General features: G+C 39.9%; 1 protein-coding gene across 2 annotated transcripts; it reads left to right on the forward strand.

Moving 5' to 3' along the window:
- CEP83 (centrosomal protein 83) lies at nucleotides 1-27,559 on the forward strand. Of its 2 annotated transcripts, none has more exons than XM_054988702.1 (16): nucleotides 1-43; nucleotides 1,984-2,247; nucleotides 2,774-2,924; nucleotides 5,354-5,446; nucleotides 8,365-8,496; nucleotides 9,358-9,609; nucleotides 10,537-10,668; nucleotides 16,232-16,346; nucleotides 17,771-17,915; nucleotides 19,215-19,364; nucleotides 20,624-20,699; nucleotides 21,073-21,230; nucleotides 24,913-25,042; nucleotides 25,548-25,651; nucleotides 25,833-26,010; nucleotides 26,763-27,559. In XM_054988702.1, exons 2-16 carry the CDS (start codon nucleotides 2,096-2,098, stop codon nucleotides 26,949-26,951), a joined length of 2,157 nt encoding a protein of 718 aa, XP_054844677.1. In that variant the 5' UTR covers nucleotides 1-43; nucleotides 1,984-2,095; the 3' UTR covers nucleotides 26,952-27,559. The 2 variants fall into 2 exon arrangements, with proteins under 2 accessions (XP_054844677.1, XP_054844676.1); XM_054988701.1 differs by having other exon boundaries at nucleotides 7-160.
- The last annotated feature ends 98 nt before the right edge of the window (nucleotides 27,560-27,657 follow it).

A 27,657-nucleotide genomic window follows, 5' to 3' on the forward strand; every position in this document is an offset into this window, starting at 1 on the left:
GCCTTGGCCGGTGGGTTCTTTCCCGTAGCTTGGAAATGGAAAGGTAGATACGGGTACGGGTCCCGAGAGGGCTCAAGCCAAAACCAAGAGGCGGGGCGAACAGAGCGGAGGCGCCATTTTTAAACAGCCGAAGCCGCCGCTGGTCGTGTCGGTGTTGCTGGTAGGTGAGGGAGGGAAGGCGGGAAGAGCGAGCGGGGCTGTGAGTGTCTCGGCGGGGCCTGCTTTTGCTTAAGGAGTCTGGCGGCGCCTTTTTCCCATCCGGGAACGTCCTGCTGAGGACCGAGGTCGTGCTTGGCGAGTGTCTGCTAGGTGAGGGCTGGCCTCCTCAACGTGCCTAAGAGTAAAAGCAAACGCGGCCCTCGAAGCACCCTAAGATGCGGCGCAAGCTTTTGTCATTCAGACCTCGCTTGACCAGCATGAAGTGTTTTCTGTTGGCAGATATACAAATTGTAACAGCGGGGTCAGAGGGCAAAGCATTGTTAGAGGTTCAAACTATGACATATCTTAGCATTGTGTGCTTTACTCAGACATGTTGCAGTCTGTCTCTTGCATTTCAGTGGTCTTTGAAGCCACTCTTTGTTTGCATGGGTGTCATCTACCAGCTGAGAACCCACATCACATATGTGATGAAGTGGAATTTGAAAAGAAATATTCCACCTTCAACTGACAGCACGCTTAGCATGCACAAAGGTTTGGGGCAGAACAACTAGCTTTCTCCATTTTCCCAAAACTTAATAATGATCCACGAAAGTGAGTCTCTGAAGGGCATGTGCTCCAAACTCTGGTGAGGTGACATAACGAAATGTGCTGCTTGTGCCTTCCACTCCTGGTGATTTATGGCAGCTGCCTGTCCAAGAAATCTTAGCTGTCATGGGGAGTCATATATGAGGTATGATTAGCTGCTTTCATCTTGGCAGAGGTAGGGCAGTTGTGGAATACCTTATGCTGGTCAGTTGGTAGCTGTTGATCTTATGTAACTCTGGATAAATTATCTATTGCAAAATTTTAAACATTTGGAAACTACCACAAGATGTCAGTATAATTCATATTGTAATTTCAGTACAGTATACCCTTCTGTTAACAAATCAAGTTCTGTTGACAACAATTATTGCTCAAAAGAAAATTAATACAATTTTGAAAGCAATAAAAACATTTAATGATATGCAACAATAAATACAACATTAAGGATCACTGAATGCATATGTAAATAAATAAATGTTTTTACATATTACATCTCTCATAACTGTTTTTACAGTCTTTGTGTTATAACAGTATTGGATTTTTAACCTAGAAGCTATAGGATTTCTTGATCCTTTCCAAACATTCCCTGCCCAATTAGGCGTACTGTAAAATTGGGATACTTAATTCAGTTTAATGTTTGTATTTTGTTCTGATTTGTAGCCTACCTCATTGTAAGACCTTAATCTTGTCCATTTAAATTAATTTTTGTTCTGTATTTTGTCTTGCTGTAGGCAAGTTTAGATATGCTTGTGTAAAGGAAAAACCCTTAGTCTGCGACCACTGCGAATACTAATCATATCCAGGAATATTTCAGCAATAATGCAAATGGAGGCACCCTGTTGAATATTACAGCTGTTGCGTATCTATCATTGCATATAATGTGTTTTCATCTGAGAATATGGGCCAGTTTGACTGACTTTCACATGAAATTTCATAGTAAACATTGTTCTGCAGGAACAGGTCTCAGGCTCCCAGAGGGGATTGTCAAGAATGTTACAAAATTTAAACTCTGGGAAATCATATTTCTGGCTCCTGTAATATTTTATCAAGTGAAGATACTTGGTTTAATAAAACTATAATTTAAAAACAAAATCAGATATAAGAAACCAAATATATATTTTAGCAAAGACCTTTGCCTTCTTGGGAAAATTATGAACATCTGTAATATGCCATGTATTCATAAAACATCTTTTAAACCACAAATGCATTGACTACTAATTGGGTGCTTTTATGTTTGTACAGATAATTTGGCCTCTAGGGATGCCATCAGGGGAAAGAACAGCCTCTATGACGGTGGCACGCTCTGGCTGACAGCATTTTTACCCGATTGTCATCTCATTAGTACTTAGTCAGAATGGATACGTTGCCGAACATCCTTGCTCCAGCGGGTGGACATAGTGATCTTGTTAGCTCACAAGTAGAATTGCAAAAACTGTTAATTGATGAAAGAATGCGGTGTGAGCATCATAAAACCAATTACCAAACTCTAAAGGCAGAACACACAAGGTATACTATGTTTCCTTTCTTTTTCAGTTTGAGCAAGAAAAAAAAGTTAAATTAAGAGACAATAATAAAGAGTTGGAGGGTTTTTTTGGACAGTTTCTATGCTCTTTAGGTACATATTCACTTTCAGTAATAAAAAGGTAAGTTTTCTACAAACAATTTAGTTGCATTTATTTGAAAATATGAAGTCTAACTGTGTTGCTTCAATGTTCATCTTTTTTTTTTTGCAAGTTACAATAGCATGATGAAAGTCACTGGGTTTGTGTGGCAAGCTGCTCCACGTAAACAATGTGCCACACAGAGCACCACATTACTGTAGGTTTGTCTTTGCCATAAGCCTCTGAGATGTTGACTTTGAAATGTTTGATATAACTTTATTTAATACTCTTGAGAAATTTGCACAATATTGAAGTCTCGTGCTTTGTGCCTCTGAACTGTTGTTGTGCCTTAGTATTTTCTGTATGAAAATACTTAATGGTTAGATAAATATGTTACAGCAAAACATAAAATGAAAAACATGTCTTTCTAGGCTGCAGAATGAATATACAAGATCACAAAATGAACTCAAGCAGCTGCTACATGAAAAGCAAACTGTTCATGACAAATTTCAGGTTCTCCTTGCTGAATTTCGAGGGGAATTATTGGATAAAACTAGAGAAGTAGAGGAATTAAAGATGCAGGTGAGGTTGTAATATTTTTATCTAAATTTTTTAATATGTGGCTTGTATAGTAATAAAGTCATATAGTACTTGATTTGCATTTAGCTAGAGCATCTATTGTCACCTTTGTGCCTGAGACATTGTAATGGAGGAGCATATATCAAAAAATTCTCAGATTTACATGGGGGAGTTGTGCTTGACCAGGAGAATTCATGTTTCTCCCTCATCTCCTGTGAACAGCAGAATCCCGTACAAAGCTATTTTTAACCTCTTGCCAGTTTGTGTATAACACATTGGGGATGAGGATCAAATTTATAACCACTTTTGACTCATGGATCTAGTTTCATAGTTCATTGGTTCCCAATCTGTACTTACAAGTTTGACAATAGCTTATCAGAAGCATCTGAAGAGTGAGATGATTTTGTCTATATTTTTGTCTTCAGTAGTTCAGAATATAAAATCTGCCAAGTTATTATGTTAGTTCTGAAGTACTGCCTTTGGTACAATACTGTTTTCTAACTTTACTTATGACAGGAATCCCTTTCCTTGAAAAGGTAAAAATAATTCTAGAGGGCTATAAAAAGAAAAACGTAGAGAAGTATCCCAGATGTTTTACTAATACCTACTTAGGAATAGAATTTATTTATTATGGTCAAAGACCAGCATAGAAGTAAATACATTACAAAAAAGGCTACATAAAAACCATTACATAAGCTATATTAAAATAAGCAAATATAATCCTTTAAAATACAGCACTATGATAGACTTTAATAGTTGCACAAAATCTGACCCCAATATGTGGTCCAGGAGAAGAAAAGAAATATACAATTCCTCTGATATACCTGGAACTTTTGGAGAGTAAGAGTAATTAAACATGTCTAAGATGCAATAAAAAGAGGAATTCAGTAAGACCTGCCTACTTAGATTAATTAACTGCACACAGTAACCACCTGCAGACAATACTTTTTATTATTTATTTAAAACATTTTTATGCCCCACTTCCATCTATCTTAGGATCCCCAAGTCAGAGAATACTCAAAATATTTTAAAATACAAAATAAGATTTTGAAATATGTAATATAAACACAATTGAAAAAGCAGTTAAGCAAAACACGTATACAAAAAAGGAGGGTCAGTGAGAGGTCCTCAAATGAAACTGATAAGTCTTCACACACTGGTGGAAGACAATGATAGAGGGAGACAAACAAATCACCAAGGGGGTGGGGGGATTTTCAAAGTTTTGACACCACAACCGAGAAGGCATATTCTTAGGTTGCCACCCATCTAGCCTCAGACAGTTTGAGGCACTCAAAGAAGAGCCCCTAAAGATGACTGCAGTGGTTGGGTTGATTTATAGTCCTTGAGGTATGTTGGTCCCAAGGTTTTAAAGATCAATATTAGTACCCTGAATTAGCCTAGAAGCCAACTGGAAGCCAGTATAGATGAAACGATATTTGATGTGGTCCCTATGTTACATTCCAATAAGCATTCTGGCTACAGCATTCTGTACCTACTGTAGCTTTCAAACACTCTTCAAGGGCAGCCTCATATACAGCACATTCAGTAGTCTAATGTAGATGTTACCATGGCATGTACCACAGTAACAAAAAATTTTTTGCCCCGGAAAGACCGCAGCTGGATCACCAGCTGAAGCTGGTGAAAGACACATTTAGCTACTGCTATCACCTGCTTATCCAACAGGAGACGGGTCCAGAAGCACCTACAAGCTGTAAACCTGCTCCTGTAGGGAGAGTGCAACCCCATGCAGAACAGGAGATACATCAATTCGTGAGCCAATTCTTCTGCCCACTATTAGCATCTCAATTTTTTAAGGATTAAGTTATTAGCCCTCATTCATCCCAAAACTGCTTTCAGGCACCAGTTCAGTTTCTACCACCTCTCTGAGATCTGTTGGAATTGTGAGATAGAGCTGTGTATTATTTGCTGATTGATGACAACCCAGCCCAAGTCTTCAGATGACTTCACCCAAAAGTTTCATGTAAATATTAAAAAACATGGTCAACAGGCTGGAACCTTGTGGGACCCAATAGACAAGGGGTCAAGGGGCTAAACAGCAGGCCTTCGGCACTACCATCTGAAGTCTACCTTAGATGCACATCACTTGTCTTAGCAATTTCAATAAGTAGTTTGCTTTGATCAGTTTACCAGCTGCCAAGTGAGAGCTTGTTGGTTAATATGAATTGTCCAGTTAGCTTTGTATCTTCTGTCTTCTTGTACTTTAGGAAAGAATGCAGAAAAGTTGGGAAGCAATGGAGTATTTCTGTTTATTTTCATGAAATCAGGTGGAAAAAATGCTGAAAGATTGTACCTGCAAACCCTGCACACTTTCAAAGAACATAGGAGTGTGTTACTTATTTTCCAGTGTTTAATATTTGATATAGCCGTTGGTTGGTTAAATCCTCTGTATTTTGTTTTCTGTTGATATATAGGTAATAACTCCACAAAAACTGGAATTACTGAAAGCACAAATACAGAATGATTTAGAAACACCTATGAGAGAACGCTTTAGGAAGCTGGATGAGGTAAGAAAAAACAAACTTCTTAATAAAATAACTGTTCAGTGAGCCCCGTCTTTTTTCTTATTGATGGTCTGCCTTCTCACTGACGCTCAAGGTGAATTATAGCTAAAACAATGCAGTAAGAACGGTATAATAATATAATCAACAATTATCCCATAGTAACTGTAAACAAAATTAGAGAACATTGCAATAAAAACAAAGTATAATACAAATAGTAACACAGGAGTGACAGGACTGGAGAACAGTGCAGTGAAACTTATTACCTAAGTAGACAATGCAATAAACATAATATATACAGTGAAGACTCTCATAAATTCCACCGACATTAGCTACAGCTTAATTAAATACAGTATTTATAAAAGTCTTGTTTTGAATAATTCCATTTTATACATTCAACAGAAAGAAAGGAGTATGGGAAACTTCCTGACTTTGTCAGGCAGGACATTCTACCAGGAAATGCTTGGATTCAGACCACTGTCCTTCTTACCTGTTACCTGTTTGCAAGCTGGCACCTGCAGAAGCCTTTGCCCATATGAATGAAGCTGTTTCAGGGGAGCATATTGGGAGTGGTGGTCCAGAGGTTCTGTGGGTCCTAGTCCATGAAGGGCTTTATAGATGATAACCAATACCTTAACTGAGCCTAGAAATTAAATGGTAGGTAATCAATGGAGCAACTGCAGAATGGGTATAATATGCATAATCTGCCTAGCTCCTGGTAATAATTGAGATGGAAAGCTTTATGTGGCTTTTATGAACCTCAAGGGTACATTTGACTCAGTTAGTAGGACGAAACTTTGGGAGAAACTGGAGGGTTCTATAATTGATTAAAGATTCTGGTAATAATTGAGCTGCGGTATACTGTACGAGCTGGAGTTTTTGAGCTATTTTCAGGGGCAGATCCATATAGGGTGCATTACAATAGTCTAATTGTGGGGTTACCATGGCATAGAGCCATATGGCCTGATTGGCTGGGTCAAAGCCATTATCCCAGCTAAATGATGGAACAAAGCATTCTTTTGTAGATGAATTAAGGTGCTTTTCCAGCAATAATTCTGGATCTAGTATAACCCCCAGTCTGTTAACTGAGTGTCAAAGCAAGAAGATTCTTATGTAGCTTGTTTCATTTCAGCAAGTGATACCTGACAATGTTAAAAGTTTTCTTCCTGTGGTTGTCTGTGATGGACAGGATGAATCCTTTCTCTCTTACAATCTTTTTTTCCTAACAGGATTTAAGTACTTTAAAATTGTCAAATCTCATGCCTTTTAAGACTTCTTCAGTGCCCTCAGTGTTAGTCTTTTGCAAAAAAAGTAAATGTGAGTTTAGTGGCAGCTTAAACACTAACCAACTATTCAGCAGAAGTTTTCATGGATTAGAGATAATGCAGTAACTTCTCATTAGGTAGATCTGTTACCTAGGAAGTATTAAAAAAAACTCAGCAAGGTCTGGCTAGTGAGGACCCACATGATTGCATCTGACAAAGTGGGCTGTGGTTAGGGTTGCCAGCCCCCACTGGGGGCAAGAAATCCCACACTCCTGCTACTGTTTCCGCCACTGCTCACTTGGCTGGTGTGGGGGAAGGTGTCAGGAAAGGAGAGAGGCAACCCAGCAGCACACAGGTGAAATGGGCATGCGTACACACATGTCCCCTGGCAGCTACATTTCTGAAGTGACCCAGAAGTGACAAATCATGCCAGAACCAATTAAAAAAAATAAAAGAAAAGCAAGAAAGTACCTGTTGCCTGCTGTCCTCAGTTTTGTCTTGGGGACACCTGGTAATTATGGCTGTATTAGAACTTCCATTACACAGAGACTTCTTGATATTGAATTACAAAATGAAGAAGCTCTGCTGCCCAAGAGCTTCAAATGTCTACAATCCAGCCCCAGTTTTACTGCTGCTCCTTCCCTTTCCAATATTACTCATGAGCCTTACAGATGGGCATTCTCCATAGCCCGATTTGAAGCACTTCCTTCTGCCATATTGCAGGGTAAATTTGCTTGTGTGCCAATGCATGAACGCTTAGGCCCATGCATGACCAACATGGTGGAATCAGTCACTCATGTTCTCTTATTCTGCGAACTGTATCAAGAGGAAGGGCTTGTCTTATACTGCCTCTCTTGTCTTTATTAAATCCCTTGCAGTCCTATCTCAACTTCAGACCAGAAATCTTGCACAACTTCCTTTTAGAAGACACTCAGAGCTCAGTTTCTTATGCCGTGGCCAGATTTAGCCATTAGGAAACGTAGACTCCTTTTAGCTGAAAATGTGGTATAATTGCTTTTGCAATTTTTTCTTAACTCTCTTTTATCTTCATTGATTTTATTTCATCAATTCTTCCATCACTAATGCTCTGATCTTATTGTTATGCCCTTATTTTTTATCACAGTTTTGTTTTGTTTTACTGGCTTTTGCTGTAATAAATGACTGACTGCTGTAGTCGGTGAAAGCTTATGCTGGAATACAATTTGGGTCATTTTTAATGTGCCACTAGACTTCTGTTTGTTTATACTGAATGAAGTGTTCTAAGTGATGCCTTGCTCTTATTATGTAACTGCACTGTTACCTTTTAAGGTTTTTTTCCCTTACTCCTATTATTAGCAAGATTTTTACCCTCAATGCAACTGTTGTATTAATGCAGCTGGCACAATGGTTGAACTAGGATCCCACTCTGCTGTGCACCATGGCTTTTTGCCATTTTTGACTAGCTGAATTTAGAGGGATCCCTTACCTAATGAAGTGATCCCTTACCATATGACGCTTTTCCAAATACAACAGAAAATATCATTAGCTCCTGTCTCTGACATATCTATAACTTATGTTCACTCTGCACCCAGTATTTATTTATCCATTTTTAATGTATGCTTATCAGTTCTTAATTCATGTTGATTCAGTTCAATCACACATTTGTTCTTTTCAATTTAGGAAGTAGAAAAATATAGAACAGAATATAACAAACTTCGATATGAACATACTTTTCTCAAATCAGAATATGAGCATCAGAAAGAAGAGCATGCCCGCATTTTAGAAGAGACAAAATTAAAATACGAATCTGAGGTAAGAGAAAGAATGTACAAAAATAATTATCTTGGAAGAAAACCTGAGCATTTTTGTTTTATTTTTGACTGAGAGATTTAAATTAAACATAACATTTTTTAAATGATTTCTGAAGCATCATAATTCAGGTCATGTGTTTAACTTTTTAAGAAACAGGAATAATGTGATAAACATAGGCAATTTACAAGACAATTGAATGTGTGTTTATTTGTCAGCAAGCCTCTCTGTGTTCAATAGAACTTACTCCCAAAGAACCATGCACTGAATTGCAGCCTTATAATTGTAATGCATATTTTTGAATCGTATAAATGAATTGTTTCCTTATTTCACTGCTTATTCATAATAAAGTGAAAATAACCACTGGCTTATGTATTGACACCTCTTCTCAGACTGTCTCAAGTGTGAAAGAGGGTGCTTCCTGCCTCTGCATTTCTTGTCAGAAGGGGCTGTACAAAACATTATAGTAATATGGCAGTTTTATTAATATAAAGATGGAATATGTTTATTAGTACAGATATTACTTCATATTTTATACACTTTGCTAATATTCTGGGCTTATCAATTAAAAGTTTCACTGCATGATTAGCTGGGTCAAATAATGTCATGGATATGTGTATATAAACATGGAGGACATGATTCAGTCTGAACACTGTTAATAGTTTCTGCATGCAGAGTGTTCCATTGCCTTTCTGCCCATATGAATGTATTAATAAACAACAGGCTTTGTGAACGATAACTACAAAGAATGGAGATCCATGATGCTTTCCCATGCCCTCATCCCTGTGCTCTATATGTTATGTAAGTTAAGCAGTTTCCTGACTAGACTGTGCCAATAGCATTATTCTGTTCAACTGCTGGTAGGTGGCAAGACTAGATAAAGATAAAGAAGAACTGCATAACCAGCTGCTTAGTGTTGATCCTTCAAGAGATAACAAACGAGTGGAAGCACTGCTAAGAGAAAAGGCCCAACTAGTCCAGAAATTAAAGGGGTTAGAAGCTGAAGCAACTGAACTTAGAGCTCAGAGAGAAAATTCTGGTATGCAAGCAGAAAATGTGCAAAGAATACAAATGCGACAGTTAGCTGAGATGCATGCTACGGTGAGATCCCTGGAGGTAAGGAATTCTCATTGTCTTCCTTTTGGGTATGCATTGACAGTGTTCAGGAGGTGAGAGTAGAATTTGGCCTTACTCCCAAACTCAGATTAGGCTATTAAAGAAGAAACTTCTGCCTGATTGTCTCTCTCTGTTTTCCCTTTCTGTCCTCTAATAGCTGGTAAGATTGCCTTCTTGTAAAGGAAATATGAATTAACTATGTATTTACGTAACCTTTTAAGACATGATGTTGGCAATAATCACTGTGTAGGGATTGTTTTGGGGAGTAATTTTATAAATGATTTCATGCAGCAGGAGTAGAGATAATTGTGGTTCGAAAATTACATAAATGCCTTTAGAAAAAAATTATTATATATATTGAATTTAAACTTAAACTACAACGTAACATTTGATGCACAGTTTAGTGTAGGGGTTAAGCGCAGCAGTACTCTAATCTGGACAACCAATTTTGATTTCTCACTCCGCTTGAAGACAGCTGAGTGACCTTGGGTCAGTCACAGCCTTACCTACCTCACAGGGTGATTGTCGTGAGGATAACAACACACTTTGTAAACTGCTCTGAGTGTGGCATTATGTTGTCCTGAAGGAAGGTGTATAAATCGAATGTTGTTGTTGTTATAGTCTATTTAGTCATTGTTTTTTAATCATCTGGTGCCTAAATTCTACCAGATGCTTCATGAGAAATTAAATAAGCCAGTCCTTCTTGCAATATAGTCTATAGTCTAAGTTGTATTAATGTTTGGATAGTACAGAAAGGCTCCAACCAGATTTGAGGCCTAAAATATATTACTACTGTAATCCGGAGTGCACATTTAAAAGTAAATCCCATTAATATGTGAATAATCCTTTTGTATAAAAAGCTGTAGGGATATGGTTTAAGAGTCTCTTCCATAAAGCAACTTAAAACTTGCTTTTCTTAATTTGAAGGCAGAGAAACAATCGGTTAAGTTGCAGCTTGAGCGTGTTGAAAAAGAACTGCAGATGAGCAATGAGCAAAATGCAGTCTTAACCAGCAAACTGCATAAAGCTGAACGGGAGATCAGTGCTTTGACTACAAAAGTAAGTGTGTTTTTATGGTTTAGAGACTGATGTTTTCAGAGCTGTTACAGGAAACATTACTGCTAATTGTCTCTTTAGAGACAAACTGTCTTTGTTCACTTTTTCTTTCTTTTGTAATTCAAAAAGAAAGATGGTAATTCTTACCATCTTTGAAAAGCATCCCTAGCATTCTATTATCAGGAACAAATGCTTAAAGCAACAATAACTTCCATTAGTCATATATAATAGCCATTTCTGTTATTAATATAGGAAACTGCCTTATACTCAGATCAACCATTGGCAAATTTATCTCAGCTTTACACAGCTGACCATCTGGGCTGTTCCATTTCTGACTACAGTTAAGGGTGCATGTGACTGAATGTTCCTATTATACATATATCTTCCTCTCAGAAAACTAGAATGCCAGGGCAAATGCTAGACTAGAACCAATCACTCTGACAACTAGTTGTCTATGTGTGTTGAATGTTTTTATGTAAGAGCATTCAACTCCATGAGTCCCTCAACTACAGTCAGAAGTGGTACAACCCAGACAGGTTTACTAACTCAGGAGGCATATTTAACAGAACACAGTTCAGCGGGGTGGCCTCATTGAGTCAAGAGCTGCGTAGGTATGACAGATGATGAATAAGGCAGTATTCCCCAGGGGACTTCTTTGGGACTTCCCCAAGTGGGAAGACCCTCAGGTTGGGCAGGGGCAGAATGCTGAAGGGGTCCGCCACTCGGCCAGCAGCCACCTTCTTGGCAATTTTGGCTGCCACGATCTCCTGCAGTTCTTTGGCAGACTTAAGGTTGCCAGATACTGTGGGAACATAGGGGCTGGTGAAGGGAATGTGAAAGTCACCAGAAAACTGGCAGCAGACCTGTTAGGGTAACAAAGTAAAAGAGGGTGAAGGGCCGCGAGCTTAATGGGAGGTGTGCGCTAACCCAAGCCCCAGGATTACACCACTATTTACCTGCATTGGAGGGCTGAGCAGAGGGGGCACTGTACCCTCCCTCCTTATGGGAGCTGCCAGTGGAGGGCTAGCTGGCATGAAAAGGTTGATGACTAACAGAGCTGCGAGAGCAGGAAAGCCTGTGATGAGCGGTGAAGCAGGTGTCACAAATGTGGTCCTCCTGCCTCTGGCTTTATTAATGCAAAGACGTCCATGTAGTACCCATACAAAATCCACTCCCATACCTTACAGGCAAGGTGAATACCATGGAGATCCTCGTCATCCATGAAGGATGAAGCAGTCAGGGGGAACCCCTCTGCCTGCTCAGCTGTCCATACCTCCTGGGAGCCCACCTCCACCTTTCTGCAGCCAACTCTCCTCCGCAACACCCATGCTAAAAGGCCAGGGACATGGGCCACCACATCCCAATAATTATCCTCAGGACACTCTGCCTCCCTGGCCAAAGAGGACTCACCTGTGGTTCCCTTGCTGTCTGAGCCCTTGTCCGGTGCCTGGTTCTCTCCCCCCTTCTTTCTCCTCAGCAGATCTTCTTCACAGGCTACCTCCTCTGCTCTTGGCTACTGGAGCAGCTGATGGGCAACTATGCCAGCTGTCATCCCTTGGCAGGCCTCCCACCCCAGCAGCCTTACCAACCACCAGGGGGATGGGCAACAACAGGCTCTGGAACAGCAGCAGCTGTACCAGACCCAGAAACCCCAAACCGTTTTACTGACTCAGAGAGGAACTCCAAAGCTTGGGAAATACCCCATCTTCCCCAGGCCTGCTTGGCCCTTGCTCACCCCTGGCTAGCCCTGAAGGCCCCCTTCACTTGCCCTGAGCAGGGAGACCCAGGAGAGTATCTTTCTGGCAGTCCTGGCCCCTCAGGCGGAAAGGAAGAGTTGCAGGTAATAACGTCTGAGCCTGCCTGTGATGTGAGGGCTCCCCTAGACCACCCAGTAAGCCCTAGTGACCTTACTGGGTGGTTTGACTGCTGAAGGCACAGCCTTATTTCCTTTCTTGGGCGGCAGTGGGTTCTGTTTTTTTAAAATTATTATTAAATCAGCTAAAGGGTTATTTATTTATTTATTCAGTTAGGAACAAGGAGGGGGAGGCACACTTGCCCAAATCAGCAGCCAGTAAACCACGATCCTAATGCTGCTTCTGGCCACTCTCCCCTATATGAGGCAGGACCCCACTCTGAGCTTCCTAGCTCCCCAAAACCAAGGAAACTCCCTAAGCACTGTATCTGCCATGCAGCTAGTGCCAGCCCCCAGAAGCCTCCTAATGACCCCAACAGGCTTCTGCTTCTCAGGCTCTTGTGTCCTTTCCAGCATTGGAGCCTTGTCCATTCGCTGCACTGCCCAGCTCTCGCTCTGCTCTCAGCTGCCCTGCCCCACTTCCAGCCACACCACCTCACAGTCAGCCATATTGCTCCTGTTGCTGCTTCACTGCGGCCAACTGCCTTTGCTGCTGCTGCTGAGCTACTGCCGCTGCACCACCCTTGGTTGCTCAGAGCTCTATGCTGGACAGGAACCAAATGACAAGGGGTGCAGGTCCATTGTCTATCCCCACCCTCGTGCAACTAGGGCTGTGCACGGGCAGTGAGATTCGGTAATCCCGCTTCAGGTTTACCTGAAGTGGGAAACCGATCCGGAATACCCCCAAATCCAAAGTGGCAAGCCGCTTCGGACTTGGGTTCTGGAAATCGCTTCAGTATGCTCCATGAAGATGTGGAGCATACTGAAGTGAGGGGGGGAACTCCTCACCACCACCCACCACCCTCCCTGGGGCAACCCCTCCACCTCCCACCCCCCCTGGGGAGACCCCTCCACCCCCCCAACCCTGGGGAGACCCCTCCAACTCCCACCCACTTACCTGGTGGTGGGAAGGTTATCAGCTGGGCGGCAGGCCGCCAGCAGCAGCAGCGGCAGCAGCACAAGGTTGTGTGGCCTGGAGCCAACCAGCTCCTCTGCCGCCGCACCACCGCCCGAGCCTGCGGAGTGGTGGGGAAGACCGTAGCTGCCTCCTCCAGCCCTTCCTGCCCCTCAAGTGGCCGCCATGGCACCGGCGCACCATGGCCGTTTGAGGGGCAGGAAGGGCCGGAGGAGGCGGTTCCGGCCTTCCCTACCACCCCGCAGGCTTGGGCAGCAGCACGGTGGTGACGGCGGTGGCAGAGGAGCTGGTCTGCAGCCACCGCAAGGTAGGTGTGGGGGAGGTGGGGGGGTTGAGGTTTAAAGGGCCCTGCCGCTGCTTGCAAGCAGCGGCAGGGCCATTTAAACAAGCCCCGAAGCTTTCCAAAGCATTTCCGAATGCTTCGGAAGGCATGCTGGCTCCGCTTTGGGAATACCGAAGCTTTCCGAATTGGGTCCGCTTTGGGTATCTTTACCCGAAGTGAAACCCGAATCACACAGCCCTACGTGCAACTCTGCTAGCCAAGAATTTGAACAGGGCAGCGCATGCCGCCCTGCAGGGGCTGCCAGAAGTTGAGAAGGCCATCAGCGCTGCACCCCCACCCCACGGGGTCACCCCAGGTAAGTCTGGGGGCTGGTGTTTCTTTCAGTGGAAAAAATGACAGGCAAAATAGAAAATGATGTATTAAGGCAGAGGAACCAAGCCAAAACAGGTAACTAACCTGATAGCAAAGGACTAATAATCACAGCTAGAGATAAATGATAACCTGTGGTCTCTCTTGATAAAAACCTTTGTTATCATGTGTGCAATCTCCAGCAGCCCCTGGTTATTTAATCTTTGTTATTAGTAGGATTCTATCAGTTACAGTCCAATCCCCATCTAATATGGGAATGCCATCTGGGAATAGGAGTCTACTATTGAAATGGAAGATCAAATTAGCAAGAACAGTAAAAACTATATAATGGTTGTTGGGGGTTTTCCGGGCTGTATTGCCGTGGTCTTGGCATTGTAGTTCCTGACGTTTCGCCAGCAGCTGTGGCTGGCATCTTCAGAGGTGTAGCACCAAAAGACAGAGATCTCTCAGTGTCACAGTGTGGAAAAGATGTAGGTCATTTGTATCTACTCAGGAGGGGTGGGGTTGAGCTGAGTCATTCTGTAAGAGTTTCCCAGGGTGTGGAATGCTAATGGCGGGAGGCTTCACTGTGACCTGAGGCGGTTCTTTTGCATATGGATTGGTGCTTGATGTGCTAATCTTCTCTGCAGGGCTATTGTCGGGTGTGGAGTGTTTTGTTGGCCTGGTGTTTTTCAGAACTGGAGCCCATGCTCTGTTCATTCTTAAGGTTTCTTCTTTCCTGTTGAAGTTTTGCTTATGCTTGTGAATTTCAATGGCTTCCCTGTGCAGTCTGACAAAGTAGTTGGAAGTGTTGTCCAGTATTTTGGTGTCCTGGAATAAGATACTGTGCCCTGTTTGAGTTAGGCTATGTTCAGCCACTGCTGATTTTTCAGGCTGTCCAAGTCTGCAGTGTCTTTCATGTTCTTTTATTCTTGTCTGGATGCTACGCTTTGTGGTCCCGATGTAAACTTGTCCACAGCTGCAGGGTATACGGTATACTCCTGCAGAGGTGAGGGGATCTCTGCTGTCTTTTGCTGATCGTAGCATCTGTTGTATTTTTCGGGTGGGTCTGAATACTGCTTGAAGGTTATGCTTTTTCAGGAAACGTCAGGAACTACAATGCCAAGACCACGGCAATACAGCCCGGAAAACCCCCAACAACCATCGTTCTCCGGCCGTGAAAGCCTTCGACAATACAACTATATAATGGATCTCCACTTGAATAGGGATTAAACATTTAAATAAGGATTCATTTACCTTGTTTCTGTAAACGTTTAAACAACATGGCTAATAATGAGCAGGGGAGTCTGTTATTAAGAACCAAGAGAGAAATGAGGGGATCTGCAAATTTGAATCCACATCTTGTATTAATTAAAGTTTAAACAGTAGGAGCAAACTGCACTCTGGTGGCATCCTGAGATTGAACTGCCCCAACTGTAGAATCTATGTCACGGCAGATGTGAGCATTTTTATCCACGAAATACATTTCAAATTAGTCATTGCTGGCCTGTATGTTTTCCTCAGGGACCTGGAATGAGATCCCCCTCACAAGCCAGAAAAGCTCCACTGGATGGCATTGCACAGATGCAATGGTAGCAAAGAAGTGAGCTCACGACAATGCATAAAAGTATATTCAGCTATTCGTCAAATATACTAAATGAACAGTAAATCTTTGCAAAAAAAAAATCAGAATTCAAAGTGCACTGATTAAGTTACCAAATAATTTGTAACTTAGTTTATGCATGGTACCAAGCTATGATTACATTTGACATTGTAAATGGATGATTATGAGAAGTTTTCTCTAGTTACGTAATTCTCTTTGTCCCTGTAATTACTGTACTAGTACAGTACCACTGACAGTGTTCATGATGCACGCAGAACTATGCGTTTACAGTTCTAGACTTAAAAAGAAGCACACAGCAATTTCTGATCTCCAAATACTCTGTGTGCAGTACTAGCTGAGTGGCCGAAGGAAATGGTGGCAGCAACAGCTGTATTAATGGATAATTCCTCCTCCGTTATCTAAACCCCCTGAAAGCTCTGCCTGTAGCCCTTCTAAAAAGTACTATGATAAAACAGAATTCTGATAACAATTTCTATTCTATAGGTTGAAGAACTTAAACATTCAAGCAAGTTAGAAATAACAAATAACAAGCTGGAAGCAGCACGAGCCAAGAGTGAGATAGAAAGAGAAAAAAACAAGATTCAGAGTGAAATGGATGGTAAAATTTTGTTACTTTCTTAAAATAAGTACAATCCAAGGTGCTCTGCCGTGCAGCAGGGAAAGGACTGTGTCCATTATTTCACTGAGCATTTTTTAAGTATTAAAGGGGGAAAAATCGATGAAGGTTAATGTTAGGGGGTGACAAGTGTTTTTCTGCCAAGTGGTTCTTGTTGTCCCTAATTTTATGCTAACATGAACAAATGTGATAATTGGCTACATGATTATGAATATAGTTATCTGTGGTGCCTTTATTTTGGGGTCACTTTTTCCCATCATATCTCTATCTGATGTGAATATTTATTTTGAATTACTAATCTTGTCTTTTTTATCATAGCATATTATAGCAATTTTATGAAAAAAGCAAACAATTTTGAAAAACCATTCATACATTAGTTTTAGTCAGGAATATTTTGAGATCTTACTTGGAAATAAAAATTGCTATCCTGTAACCATTTGTCAGTGCCACTGTTCCCACTAATACTAATTGTAAACAAGGTGTTAAGAGTTAAATACTCATTCCATGTAAGTTTAAGTCCAGCCAAAGTTAAGCAGTTCTAAATCTCATTGATTTCTACAGGAAAGAGTTAAACTTAATGGGAAATAGCTTTCTTCAGGTGTGGAGGAGAAAGCAAAGTTAGTTTGGGTCAAGCAAACTTGTTGGTTTATTCTCAGGAGTTCCCTCCCTCTCCTCTCCTGGACCAAACTGCAATTGGACTTCCTGGTTTAAGGAAGTTTTCAAACAGGTTTTGGTGACATTCAAATTCATGTGCCTTAACAAATTGAGATTTGTTTCTTTCCCAGACTCCATTAAAGCACTATTTAGATTCATTTAACAAGCCCCAACTTGTTAAAGTGTCCAGAAGTTTCAATCATGGCGCTGTGCATGAGGAGGGAGTACACTTGCCCAGGATTAGACCTGGTTTATGTTTGTGACAGACATAGTCATGTGAATATGGATAAAGGCTTGGCTCTTATGACATTGTTCCCCTTGAACTTCTCCCTGGCTGCTGTGGAGATTTTCCTCGAGTGTCGTACTTGCTTCCTCTGCTGCTCTGCTCCTCTGCTCTGTGTGTCCAAGACCAGTGTTTTTCAAGCAGAAATGCTACCAGAATAGAAAGCGATTGTCATAGGGGAACAGTTTTATAGGATTCAAGCAAAAGAATCTTATATTTGTGTGGAATTTACTTTAAATTAACTTTCTCAGGTTGGGATTAAATTAAAAGGGACTGTATCCTAAATTTCAGACAGATAAAAGTCCCTGATTTATAGCCCGAATGGGCAGTGGGAGGTATCTAGTAGGGCAGCAAACACAAAAGTAATGAATATAACCAAAGGTGATTCTTGAGTGTAAAGCAATAGCACTTTAAATAATAAATATCACTAAAAATGCTGGATACTAACTTTTAAAATATATAAAACCAGTGTTACACTCAGATAATGAAATACTGAAGACAACATTAGAGCGGCACAAAGTGCTTTTAATGGAAAAGGATCGTGAGCTAGTACGCAAAGTACAAGCTGCAAAGGAGGAAGGCTTCCAGAAGCTTGCTGCTTTTCAGGAGGAAAAGTAAGTACATGCCTACATTTTGTTGTCCAGCCCTTATAAAAAGTTAAAAACTGAGAGTGCTAACAGCCTCCTTCCCTATTACTGTATGCATTGTGCATTATGTCTCAGCTATAAATCCTTGTAGTTATTGCTACAGGTTAATTTCTACATTTTTCAGTCCTGAAAGTGCTTTACAGTTACACGCTACCTGTTCTGAAATTATTATTTCCCTCTCCAAAGAAACTTTGTGGAAGGTAGTTCTTGCCTATGCCATCTGTGTCAGGACTTTGAACTGGTACTGTGCGCAGAACCCTGACATTGGTGTGTGAGTTCTGACTTATTCCGCAGAGGTGAAACTATGTTATGAGTTATTTCCATAGCACTACCTGATTTGTTTTTGTAACTGAATGGAATCATACCCACTGAGGTATTGTGGTCTTACTGTGTTCTACAGATATTTGTGCAGTGTACACTCAATCCCCTTCCTCTCTAGAATGCAAGCAAAATATGCTATCATCCCAGTGGCAGCAGTGCTTATCAGTGAGGGGAAGGGTACAAGTATAGCATTCAGTTGTATATCTCTCCTCCCTAAACATCTGCAGTGCTTTATACATGACAGGTAGGCAAAACATTTGTCCCAGTACCCAAAAGGGGAAGAACTTGAGCAAACAGGAGTCACTGCTTATATTAGTAAAGAGTCCAGTAGCACCTTTAAGACTAATCAACTTTATTGTAGCATAAGCTTTCGAGAACCACAGTTCTCTTTGTCAGATGCAACTGTGGTTCTCGAAAGCTTATGCTACAATAAAGTTGGTTAGTCTTAAAAGTGCTACTGGACTCTTTACTATTTTGCGACTACAGACTAACATGGCTACCTCCTCTGGATCTATGACTGCTTATATTGAATCAAAGCCCCCCCCCCCCCCCGCTCCCAAGCCAGTGAGCCTATAACGTGATTGGTGTAAACACATTTACCAATGTAGATCTTGGTGATAAGATCTATGTAAATTCTGCTGATTGGTAAACAACCCTGTCAGTTACATAACTGCTCTCTATTAAGTCTTAAAGCAAACAGCCAAGCCAGTTTCTAAGTTTTGCAGCTGGAATAATAGTAAGAACCAAAGATTTCTGAAAATCTATTGGTACATTTTCTATTCTAGGTCAGTTCAGTTTGGATTGCTTACTAATAGTGTAATACCTCAATGCTCATTCCTAGCTTCCTTGGGGTTGTTGGCAGGGTTGAGCTATTATGGTTTAAGTAGTCTGGTGAAATAAAAATCACTGCTGCATTTCACAGCTAGTAAATATTGCATGTTTCAGACTAGAACTTGAAACCAAATTGGCAGTAATAGAGAAAAACAAAATGGAGCAAGACACTGAGAGGCAATCAGAAAAGGATCAGTATGAAGAAAAGATATCTGCTCTGCAGTTGGCAGAAGAATCCAACAGAAGGGAAATTCAGAACCTTAGGTAATGTGAAGTTATTTTAATGGTAATTAGGAATATTATTTTTAACATTTTATGGAACATGCCATGCCATGGTGCTAAAACATGCATCAAATCTGAACGTGGGCCTTGACACTTAGCAGTTTGTGTAAGTTGAGCAGAAAAAGTGTTTGTCTTTCCACCAAAAATGAGTTCATATGCAAATATGAAGACTGTTACCTTGCAGCTGTCTTTCTGGCAACATCAGCATGTAGTTTATATTTCTTCTTGAAACATCTCCATCTGTTCACAATTATGCAATATAGAAACCTGAAAACAATGTTGATGAAGCCCTGTCATGCTCTACTGTCAGTTTATTCACAGTATTTTAAAAATGACAATATTAGATTTTCCTTTTTAATTTTAATATAAATATGTATATAATTAAGAAGTTGTTTCACATGCATATTCCTTCATCCCCATTTAATTCTGAAGCCTTCCTTTCAACACTGTCTTTACAATTTCTGTCTACTATAAATATTCCATACTATTAACACCTTTAAACTCTTGTAGTTAATCCTTTTATGTTCATCCACATGCTGACACCAGTTCATATTCATCTACGTGTAGCAAAAGAACAAATAAAATTATTGGAAGAACCCGTACAGAAAGAAAAGGAGATAGCAAAAGAGAAAAGAAAGTTGCAAACTGAATAGTGTTGGGGATGCAGATACAAAACAAAGATAGTTATCAGTATTGCCTTTTCTTTTTTTTCTTTTTCTTTTACAAAATTTCCCAATATTGGTCTTTGGCTGCCTTGTTCACTAATTGTTATGTCTTGGCTTCTGTGTCTAGTTTGATCACATCTTTCCATTTATGTAGCGTATGCTTTCAACTCTTTTGTACAGTGATTAAATTTCAATGAGCTGACAGGTATCCTTATACCATCACTTTAAACACCACTTCCCATTCAAATTGATATCGTTATCCACTTGTTAACATTCGACAAATGCTAGACATTGCTTGTATTTATGTTTCCTACTGGCCCTCAGCCTCCTGCACCTTTCAAGAGTATCAGTGGCAGTCATCTTTTATTAAAGCATTCTACTGGAGCCCAGGGTTTCTCTGAGATATGTGGTGGAGGATTAATGCTAGACTGGGTAAACTTTCATTGTCATGGAGTTGTTTTCCCTCAGTTCTATGCCATTTTGTACCAGATTTTAAATTTTAAAATATTAACCTCAAATAAATTGTATTTTATGTTTTTAAAGAGTATAAAATACTACATTGTATTATTTCTGTAGGCTAAAGCTTCAACAGCAACTTAGTAATTCTGAAGAGCTAGAAAAAGAGCGAAGTGACAATTCTAATCTAAAGCAGGTGAGAGTTTGATGTCATGTTCCTTTATCTTTTCTGTGACAGAGCATTAGACCATTCAGTTTTAATTCATTAACAACTAATTCAGAAACAAACATGCAAGGGAAACTTTCGGGTACATTTTAAATCTGGGTTTTGCCCGTTTTAAAACTTTTCCCATTTTGTGTTCTTAAGAATAGATACTTGAAAAGAGCTTTACCAGATTAGACCAGAAACCCATTTTGTCCAGTATTCTGTTTCCAGCAGCTGTCCACCGGATGCTTTTGTGAATTCACAAGCCAGGCAACAGCACCATTGCTGAACAAATATGGCATGTCCCCTAGAATTTTGACAAGTGGTACAGCATTGCTCTCTTTTGGTAATATTTCTTTTGCAGCACATCCAAGATATGCAGCTCCGTATGGCTTCACTTTCTCAGTCAGAGAATGACTTGCTGGATTCCAATCAGAAACTCAAGGAAATGCTTGAAAGATTAAAAAATGAATGTCGAAATGCAAGAAGTCAAGCAGAGAGGGCTCAGTGTGATGCAGAGAGGTACGCTTTGCATCTTAATACAGGTCTTGACCGATCTTCTTTGCCCTAGGGGCCGACCAAAAAATGTAGGAGCCAGGATCCTTTTCAGTCTTCAGAGTTTTGTTTTTTAATGGCCACATCTTCTAATTACTGTCTAACAAAACCTATTCCTGATCTTATTTTAATTTTTAAAATGTATAGCACACTTTTCTCCCTAATTGGGACTCAAAGCAGCTTATTACACAGTTCTCCTTTCATCCTCCCAACAACATACATATGAGGAGGTTAGATTGTGGGAGGTTGTGATAGATCCAAGGTCACTTGGCAAGCTTCCATAGCAGAGCCAGGATTCCAGCCTGGTCATCTCAGCCCCAAATCCAACAGTCTAACCATTGCACCATACTGAATCTCACAGTTTCTTGTAACACTCATTGTCATAACCACAACAAAAAACTAACCCTGTTGTAACTTTTCCCCAATTTCTCATAATTCCACTATTGTTTTAAAGAGCTCCATTTAAATGAATATTAGAGTTGATAGAGAAAGCAACTGGTTAACACATGAATTCATCCACAACTACTGAATAATGTAAAGTTAAAATTTACATATAAACAAGGAATGACAAGAACTTCATGCACATTAATTTTTATGTCATAGAGCAAAACTTTCAGTTGCTAAATGATAAATAAGCTTTAAGTTGGATCTAGCTAGTTTTTTTTCACTCACTCTCAGCCAGTTCTCCTTATTTACTTCCCTCCCCGATGGCTTTTGTCCATGCAGGTCCTGTGACCCCCAAAATATAGCCTTTATGGTGGTCAGAGAAGACTACTTCCTTCTTTTCTTACCAATGAACTTCCATCAAGGATTGCTGAGAGGGACTGCAATAAAATCATCGCAAAAAGTACCACAATGAAATTTCTAGGCACTATAGAGGCCTTATCTGTGGTATTTGTCGAGCCCTTTCTTAATGTGTAGCTCTTACCACAAGAAAGCAAAACTGAAAAATGAATCTAAACTGTGATATGAATTTTATCCATCACAATAGCCTTTAAATATTGTTTAATAATTATTGGGTTTCATATCTGATTCCTATAATTTCAAAATATAGGTATAGGAATTCAATTGCTATAAATGTGCATAACCCTTTTCTAGCAATAGAAAAGAGCAAGAGTCCAGTAGCACCTATAAGACTAACAAAATTTGTGGTAGGGTATGAGCTTCTTTGAGCCACAGCTCACTTCTTCAGATACAATTTTCTAGTGAAATTATAACATGGAAGTTTACTAATTCTGTAATTTTCATAGCAGGAAAGTAACTCCCTTATCCCAAGAAGTATCAATATACTGTTAATATATTCCCAAGGATCCCATTATTGTAAGGAGGGGGACCTTGTTCATAATTTGATGTTGCAACTTCAAGAGATGACATGCATGTCTGAAATGGCTATCATGAATCACATTTCACCTCTAGCAAAATATTTTCCAGTGGCAGCTTATCATATCTTTTTGCTGGGAGTCACTGAGTGATGTATATGAATGTGTGACTCAGCAGTTTCAAGCTTGATTAAGTATTTATAGTGAGTTCTTAAGTGCCTTTGACAGGTTGTTATTTCTGGAGTTTGAGAGTTCACTTAATCCTTATTGATTTATTTAAAAAACTTTCCTAGTGCTTTGGAAGAAACATTATCGTATGTATGCAATCCACTTCTGCATACGAGGAACTTTAGATGTAAGGAAGAGTGGATGAGCACATTGTTTCAACTAGATACTCTTTCGTATCTTAAAAGTGATATTTTTAAAAAAATGTATCTGATCTCTTGGAACTTGTTACTAGCTCTTAATGCATCTAGTTCCAGGGAGTCTGGGCCTAATTACTCCACTACTTGGCAAGAGTTGATGTGCTACATTTGGAGATGTGCCGTAGTGGAGACTTGTTTTGTTTTCTGGGCCGTGCAGGGAGAAAGAAAAATTGGGTGTTTGTTAGGGATCCCCTCAATGGTTTTTTTTATTTGAGAATGCAGATTAAACGTGTAAATGTGTTGTATTTGCTGCCAGGGCCGGCTCCAGCGTTTAAGGGGGAATCCTGAGAAAAAAACCATCTCTGGCAGACCCTGCAGCAGCTCCCTTCTCTTTGCTGCCCATCTATGTGGGTGGACAGATGAGCGAGCGAGCGAGTGGAAATGGCAGTGAGGAGGAGGGGAAGTAGAGCGGGTGCTGGCTTCTGCCTAAAGGGGCCGAAGCCCTGACTTCATCTCTCTAATGCTGCAGAACTTAATGAAGATTTCATAGCCAATGCAGTTATAATAGAATTTCCTGCCACACAAAGTCTTTTTTCCTCAGGGTTGTTGCCATAATAGCGACATATAAAGTGGGTGCCAAAAGCTATCGTTCTTTTAAACTCTGCTCTTGGTGTATCTAGCACAATGCTTCCCAAGTAGTGAAGGTACTTTTCTGAGTTAATTTGGGAGAGAATTCTTACACCCCTAAAGGTTTATTTTTATTGTGTGTAAAAGTATAAAGTAGCCCATTATAATGAAACTCACCCCATGGGACTGCACAAAGCTTTGTTCTGGACGTGGCTTTTGATGGGAAGACAACAATCCCATAGCAACCACTCAGGCAGAGGCACAGTACAGAAACCATAAATGGAGAAACATGACAGAATTCCTCACCACTGTATTTGCTGATGGAAAGAGATGAGGCCAGATATAAAACATGCAGTATGACAACAAGCAGCCTTCTCTGTGGTCTCATGAAAACTTTTAGTTACATAATTTTTATTTCTCTGGGCTTATTCATAGACCCTATCATAGTTTGGGAATTGCTCCTCTAGCACTTGACATTCTGCTGTCTACAGATGGCCTCCCCACATTGCTCAGTATTTTTACTGTTTAACTTGCAGACTATCTCAGTCCACATTCATTTTCCTGTTCGCTCAGATCCTCAGCAGCATCTCTGCTCCTTGTCTGTCACTTCCTGAGTTACAGTGGGTGGGAATACCAACAAGAAACTTTTCAACCTCTGGAATGCTCTCTGTCGTAAGGGATTGAACTACAGGATTTAGCCAAATGCAAGACCAGTTACTCTCCCATAAAAAGACAGCTGTCTTACATTTACACACAAGTTACAATTATGCCTAGTAATAATGTGTTTGTGCATTTTTAAAGGAGTTTCCGGAAGATAGTTGTGTTGGCCTGCAATGGAACAGTAGACCAACCTTTCTTTGGTATCTGAAAAGGGGAGTTTTGGCTCTTGAAAGCTTATACCCTGAAAATCTTGCTGGTCCCTAAGGTGCCACTGGACTCAAATCCTGCTATTTTTAAGGAGGTTGTCTTACATTTAGGGTCCTCTTCCTTTCTCTGTCTGCTTTCTGATTCCACGTTACTATCCTGCTGTTCAACATGGCTCTGTAATTAACAACCTTTGGCTTCTGATCTTTATTTTATTTTAATGTTTTTCTTTGTCTTTCTAGTTTGTTATAGTATTATGATGGTTGACTTTTATATTTTGATATTTTCATTTTTATCATTTTGTTATTGATAGCTACCTTGAAGAATAAAATATTTACTAATGAATAATAAGCAACTTCATGCGCCATATCCTTAGTGAGAAACGGCATTGGGAAGGATGATTTACTATGCAGAGGCATCCTGCTAACTTGCCTTGGGTTGTAAGAGGCAACAATTCCTTATTTTTCCCCTTAGGAATTTGGAAGACAAACGTTTGGAATGGTTGGAAGAGAAACATAAACTCATTCAGCGCATCACAGAGGGAGAAGAAACATCTAACCAGATGAAAGAGAAATTACACCGGGCAGCAGTTGCTCAAAAAAAGGCATGTTACTCACAACGTATTTCTACAAAAAAGCGTTTATTCCGAGTTAGGTGAATTGTGCTTCTGCATTCTGGTCCTGACTTGTAGCACACTGACAGTGTCATTGGAATCAGAGTTACACCCTATTACTATCCTAATTGGGTTACTCTGTCCCAAACATATACTTGCTCTGTCTTTATTTCTGCTAGTCTTTCTCGTTTTTGCAAATATGTATGTGATACAGTAAAAATAAATCATCCTCCGTATCAAAGCAGACTCCAAAGGGATACAGTCCCCTCTGCCCAGTTTTCTAAAGTGTCTATGTACCATGTGTTTTCCTAAATTATAGGATTAATAGCTCAGTATTATATCAATGTTCTTTCCCTGTATGTGTAATTTGATTATTTGGGGTCAGATTTCAATTAAGGCTGATGGAGGTGGAGGTGTAACGCTGCATATTAAGGTCCTGATGCTCTCCAGTCAATCAGCATTGGTATCCCTAAATATACAGATTTGTTCTTTACAGAGAAAAACACTTAATGATAATAAGCAAAAGAAACTTCTGGAGAAGATAGAGCTCTTAGAAGCCAAGGTCGAAGAACTGGAAACTGAAAAACAGGTTTTAAACAGGTAACTTTAGACATTGTTCTCAGATTTCCGTGAGGTTCAGCAATATGATGTCTGCCAATATGATAAAGCATAATATTGCTACCTGATTAGAGGTGTTAGTTGCTTTTGTATGTCTGAAGAATATGTCAATGTAAAGTCCTGTGCTGGAAAACTGATGTAGAATCTTTTTTGTTTATTTCAGACAGAATGTTCCTTTTGAAGAACACATTCGCCTTCAGAAAAGACTAAAAGATTTGCAGCGCAGGCATAATGAATTCCGCCAGTTAATTCTGTTTCCCAGTATCCCAACCCTGAATCCGCTCACCTTATTGTCTTCAACCTTGGTTCCTGGAACTGAGGCATCCTTTCCTCATCTGCAAGTGGGTGACTTGTTGAAAAGGGATCATTTCGCAGGCAGTAGTAATCACATAAGCAGTAATAAATGGGAAAGGTTATGGCAACTTTAAAAGCTGCCATGTATGTGGTTTTTTGAAATTTTTGACTACCAGAAACTATATAATGCACCTCCACTCCTCAGTAGTTTGCATTAGCTATGAATTTTGGGCATACCTAGTGAAGTTTTTTTTTAAAAAAAACTTTGAGCCCTTTATTCTATCTGAAACTACATTTTAAAGCATTTTGCAATGACCTCTCTCGAGTGACCTTCTGCCCACTACTGGCTTGGAGACCTGCTCCAGATTCATAAAGATTCTTGAGTGTGCAGATCTAGCATTTAAAACCTTATGATTTCCATGTCCATTTCCTTTACCTCTTATGGTAGAGCTTATACTAATTGAACTTCTGGGGTTAAGCAGTTCACAGATCTATTGTATTCCTAGTCTGAGGAACACTTCTAGTTGACCAGTACAACATGCATATAAAATGCACTTCTCCAGGCCACAATACCTTTTTAATGTGGTCTTCAATACTTTTCAAGTTATTCAAGTGCATACTTCCTACTTCCACAGCACAATGTGGTGAGACACTTTATTAAGAGCAAAAAAGATAGAGGTGTTATCCACAGATAACACCTCTATAACCTGTTTCATCATAAAAGTGTTGTTCTGAACAAATGTATCTGTAAACATTGCTAAATGTCCTTTCCTCCTCTGGTTTGCCTCTTAATTTCAAGGAGGAACAGCATCAAAGAGAACTTACTCTGCTTCGCAAACGTCTGGAAGAACTAGAAACCACACAGAGAAAGCAGTTGCAAGCACTTGGTGCCTCTTCTGAACGAGTTAGATCGGTAGTAAGTACCGAGCTGAACACTAACAGAAATAAGCTGGTTGAAGAGGATGATCTACCAGCTGGGGGACTCTAAATAAGCTCCAAAACTAAACTATTAAGCATTAATTTCACATTATCTTTTGCCAAAAGCATTCACATCTCAGTGTGCCTTCAACAAGATGAAAGATCTAAACATATTCGTCATTGTTTTGTACGATTCTGAACTAAAAGTTTATCTGAACCATACAATAATGCAAGTAAAAACAATAAATTTTGAAGAAAATACTTTCTAATTTCAGGCTATAAGGACAATCATATTGTACTAAGAAACTATTTCTAACCATGTTTCTTTCAAGCTTTTGTATGTGAAAATTCCTTGTAAAACTTTCATTTTCTTTTTTATATATCTCTTATCTTTCATCAATAGATTTCTGTGACTTGAAGGGTAGCCATCATGCAGTTAAAAATACTGAAATAACCAAAATTCAACTTACATGATTACATCAACTTTGTCAGCAGAGACTACAAAGGCAGGTGAAATCCTGGGATCACTATCTAACTTTATATAATACTTGATTATTTGCACTTTAACACAACATTATGGGATATTGAGAGAAAATCAGATCTTCAGATGATCATAAATGAAGTATGAATATTTGTATTTACAGAGAAGTGTGTATGTGGTGGAAAGAAACATTTTTGTTAACAGTGATCAAATCTATTTATTATATTTTTCTAAAATCTACTTGGTTATTGCGTTTTCATTTAGCTATAGCAAAGGGAGTGGGGTTTGAAAGTTG

Source organism: Eublepharis macularius, chromosome 9 (genome assembly GCF_028583425.1).
Source record: "Eublepharis macularius isolate TG4126 chromosome 9, MPM_Emac_v1.0, whole genome shotgun sequence".
NCBI classification, from domain to species: domain Eukaryota; kingdom Metazoa; phylum Chordata; class Lepidosauria; order Squamata; family Eublepharidae; genus Eublepharis; species Eublepharis macularius.

Excerpts from the sequence above, each read along its gene's own strand:
- CEP83 (XM_054988702.1), top strand. The coding sequence starts at position 2,096 with ATGGATACGTTGCCGAACATCCTTGCTCCAGCGGGTGGACATAGTGAT. Across the intron at positions 8,497-9,357 it reads AATTAAAATACGAATCTGAG|GTGGCAAGACTAGATAAAGA; the intron begins GTAAGAGAAAGA and ends AACTGCTGGTAG. Across the intron at positions 16,347-17,770 it reads GATTCAGAGTGAAATGGATG|TGTTACACTCAGATAATGAA; the intron begins GTAAAATTTTGT and ends ATATAAAACCAG.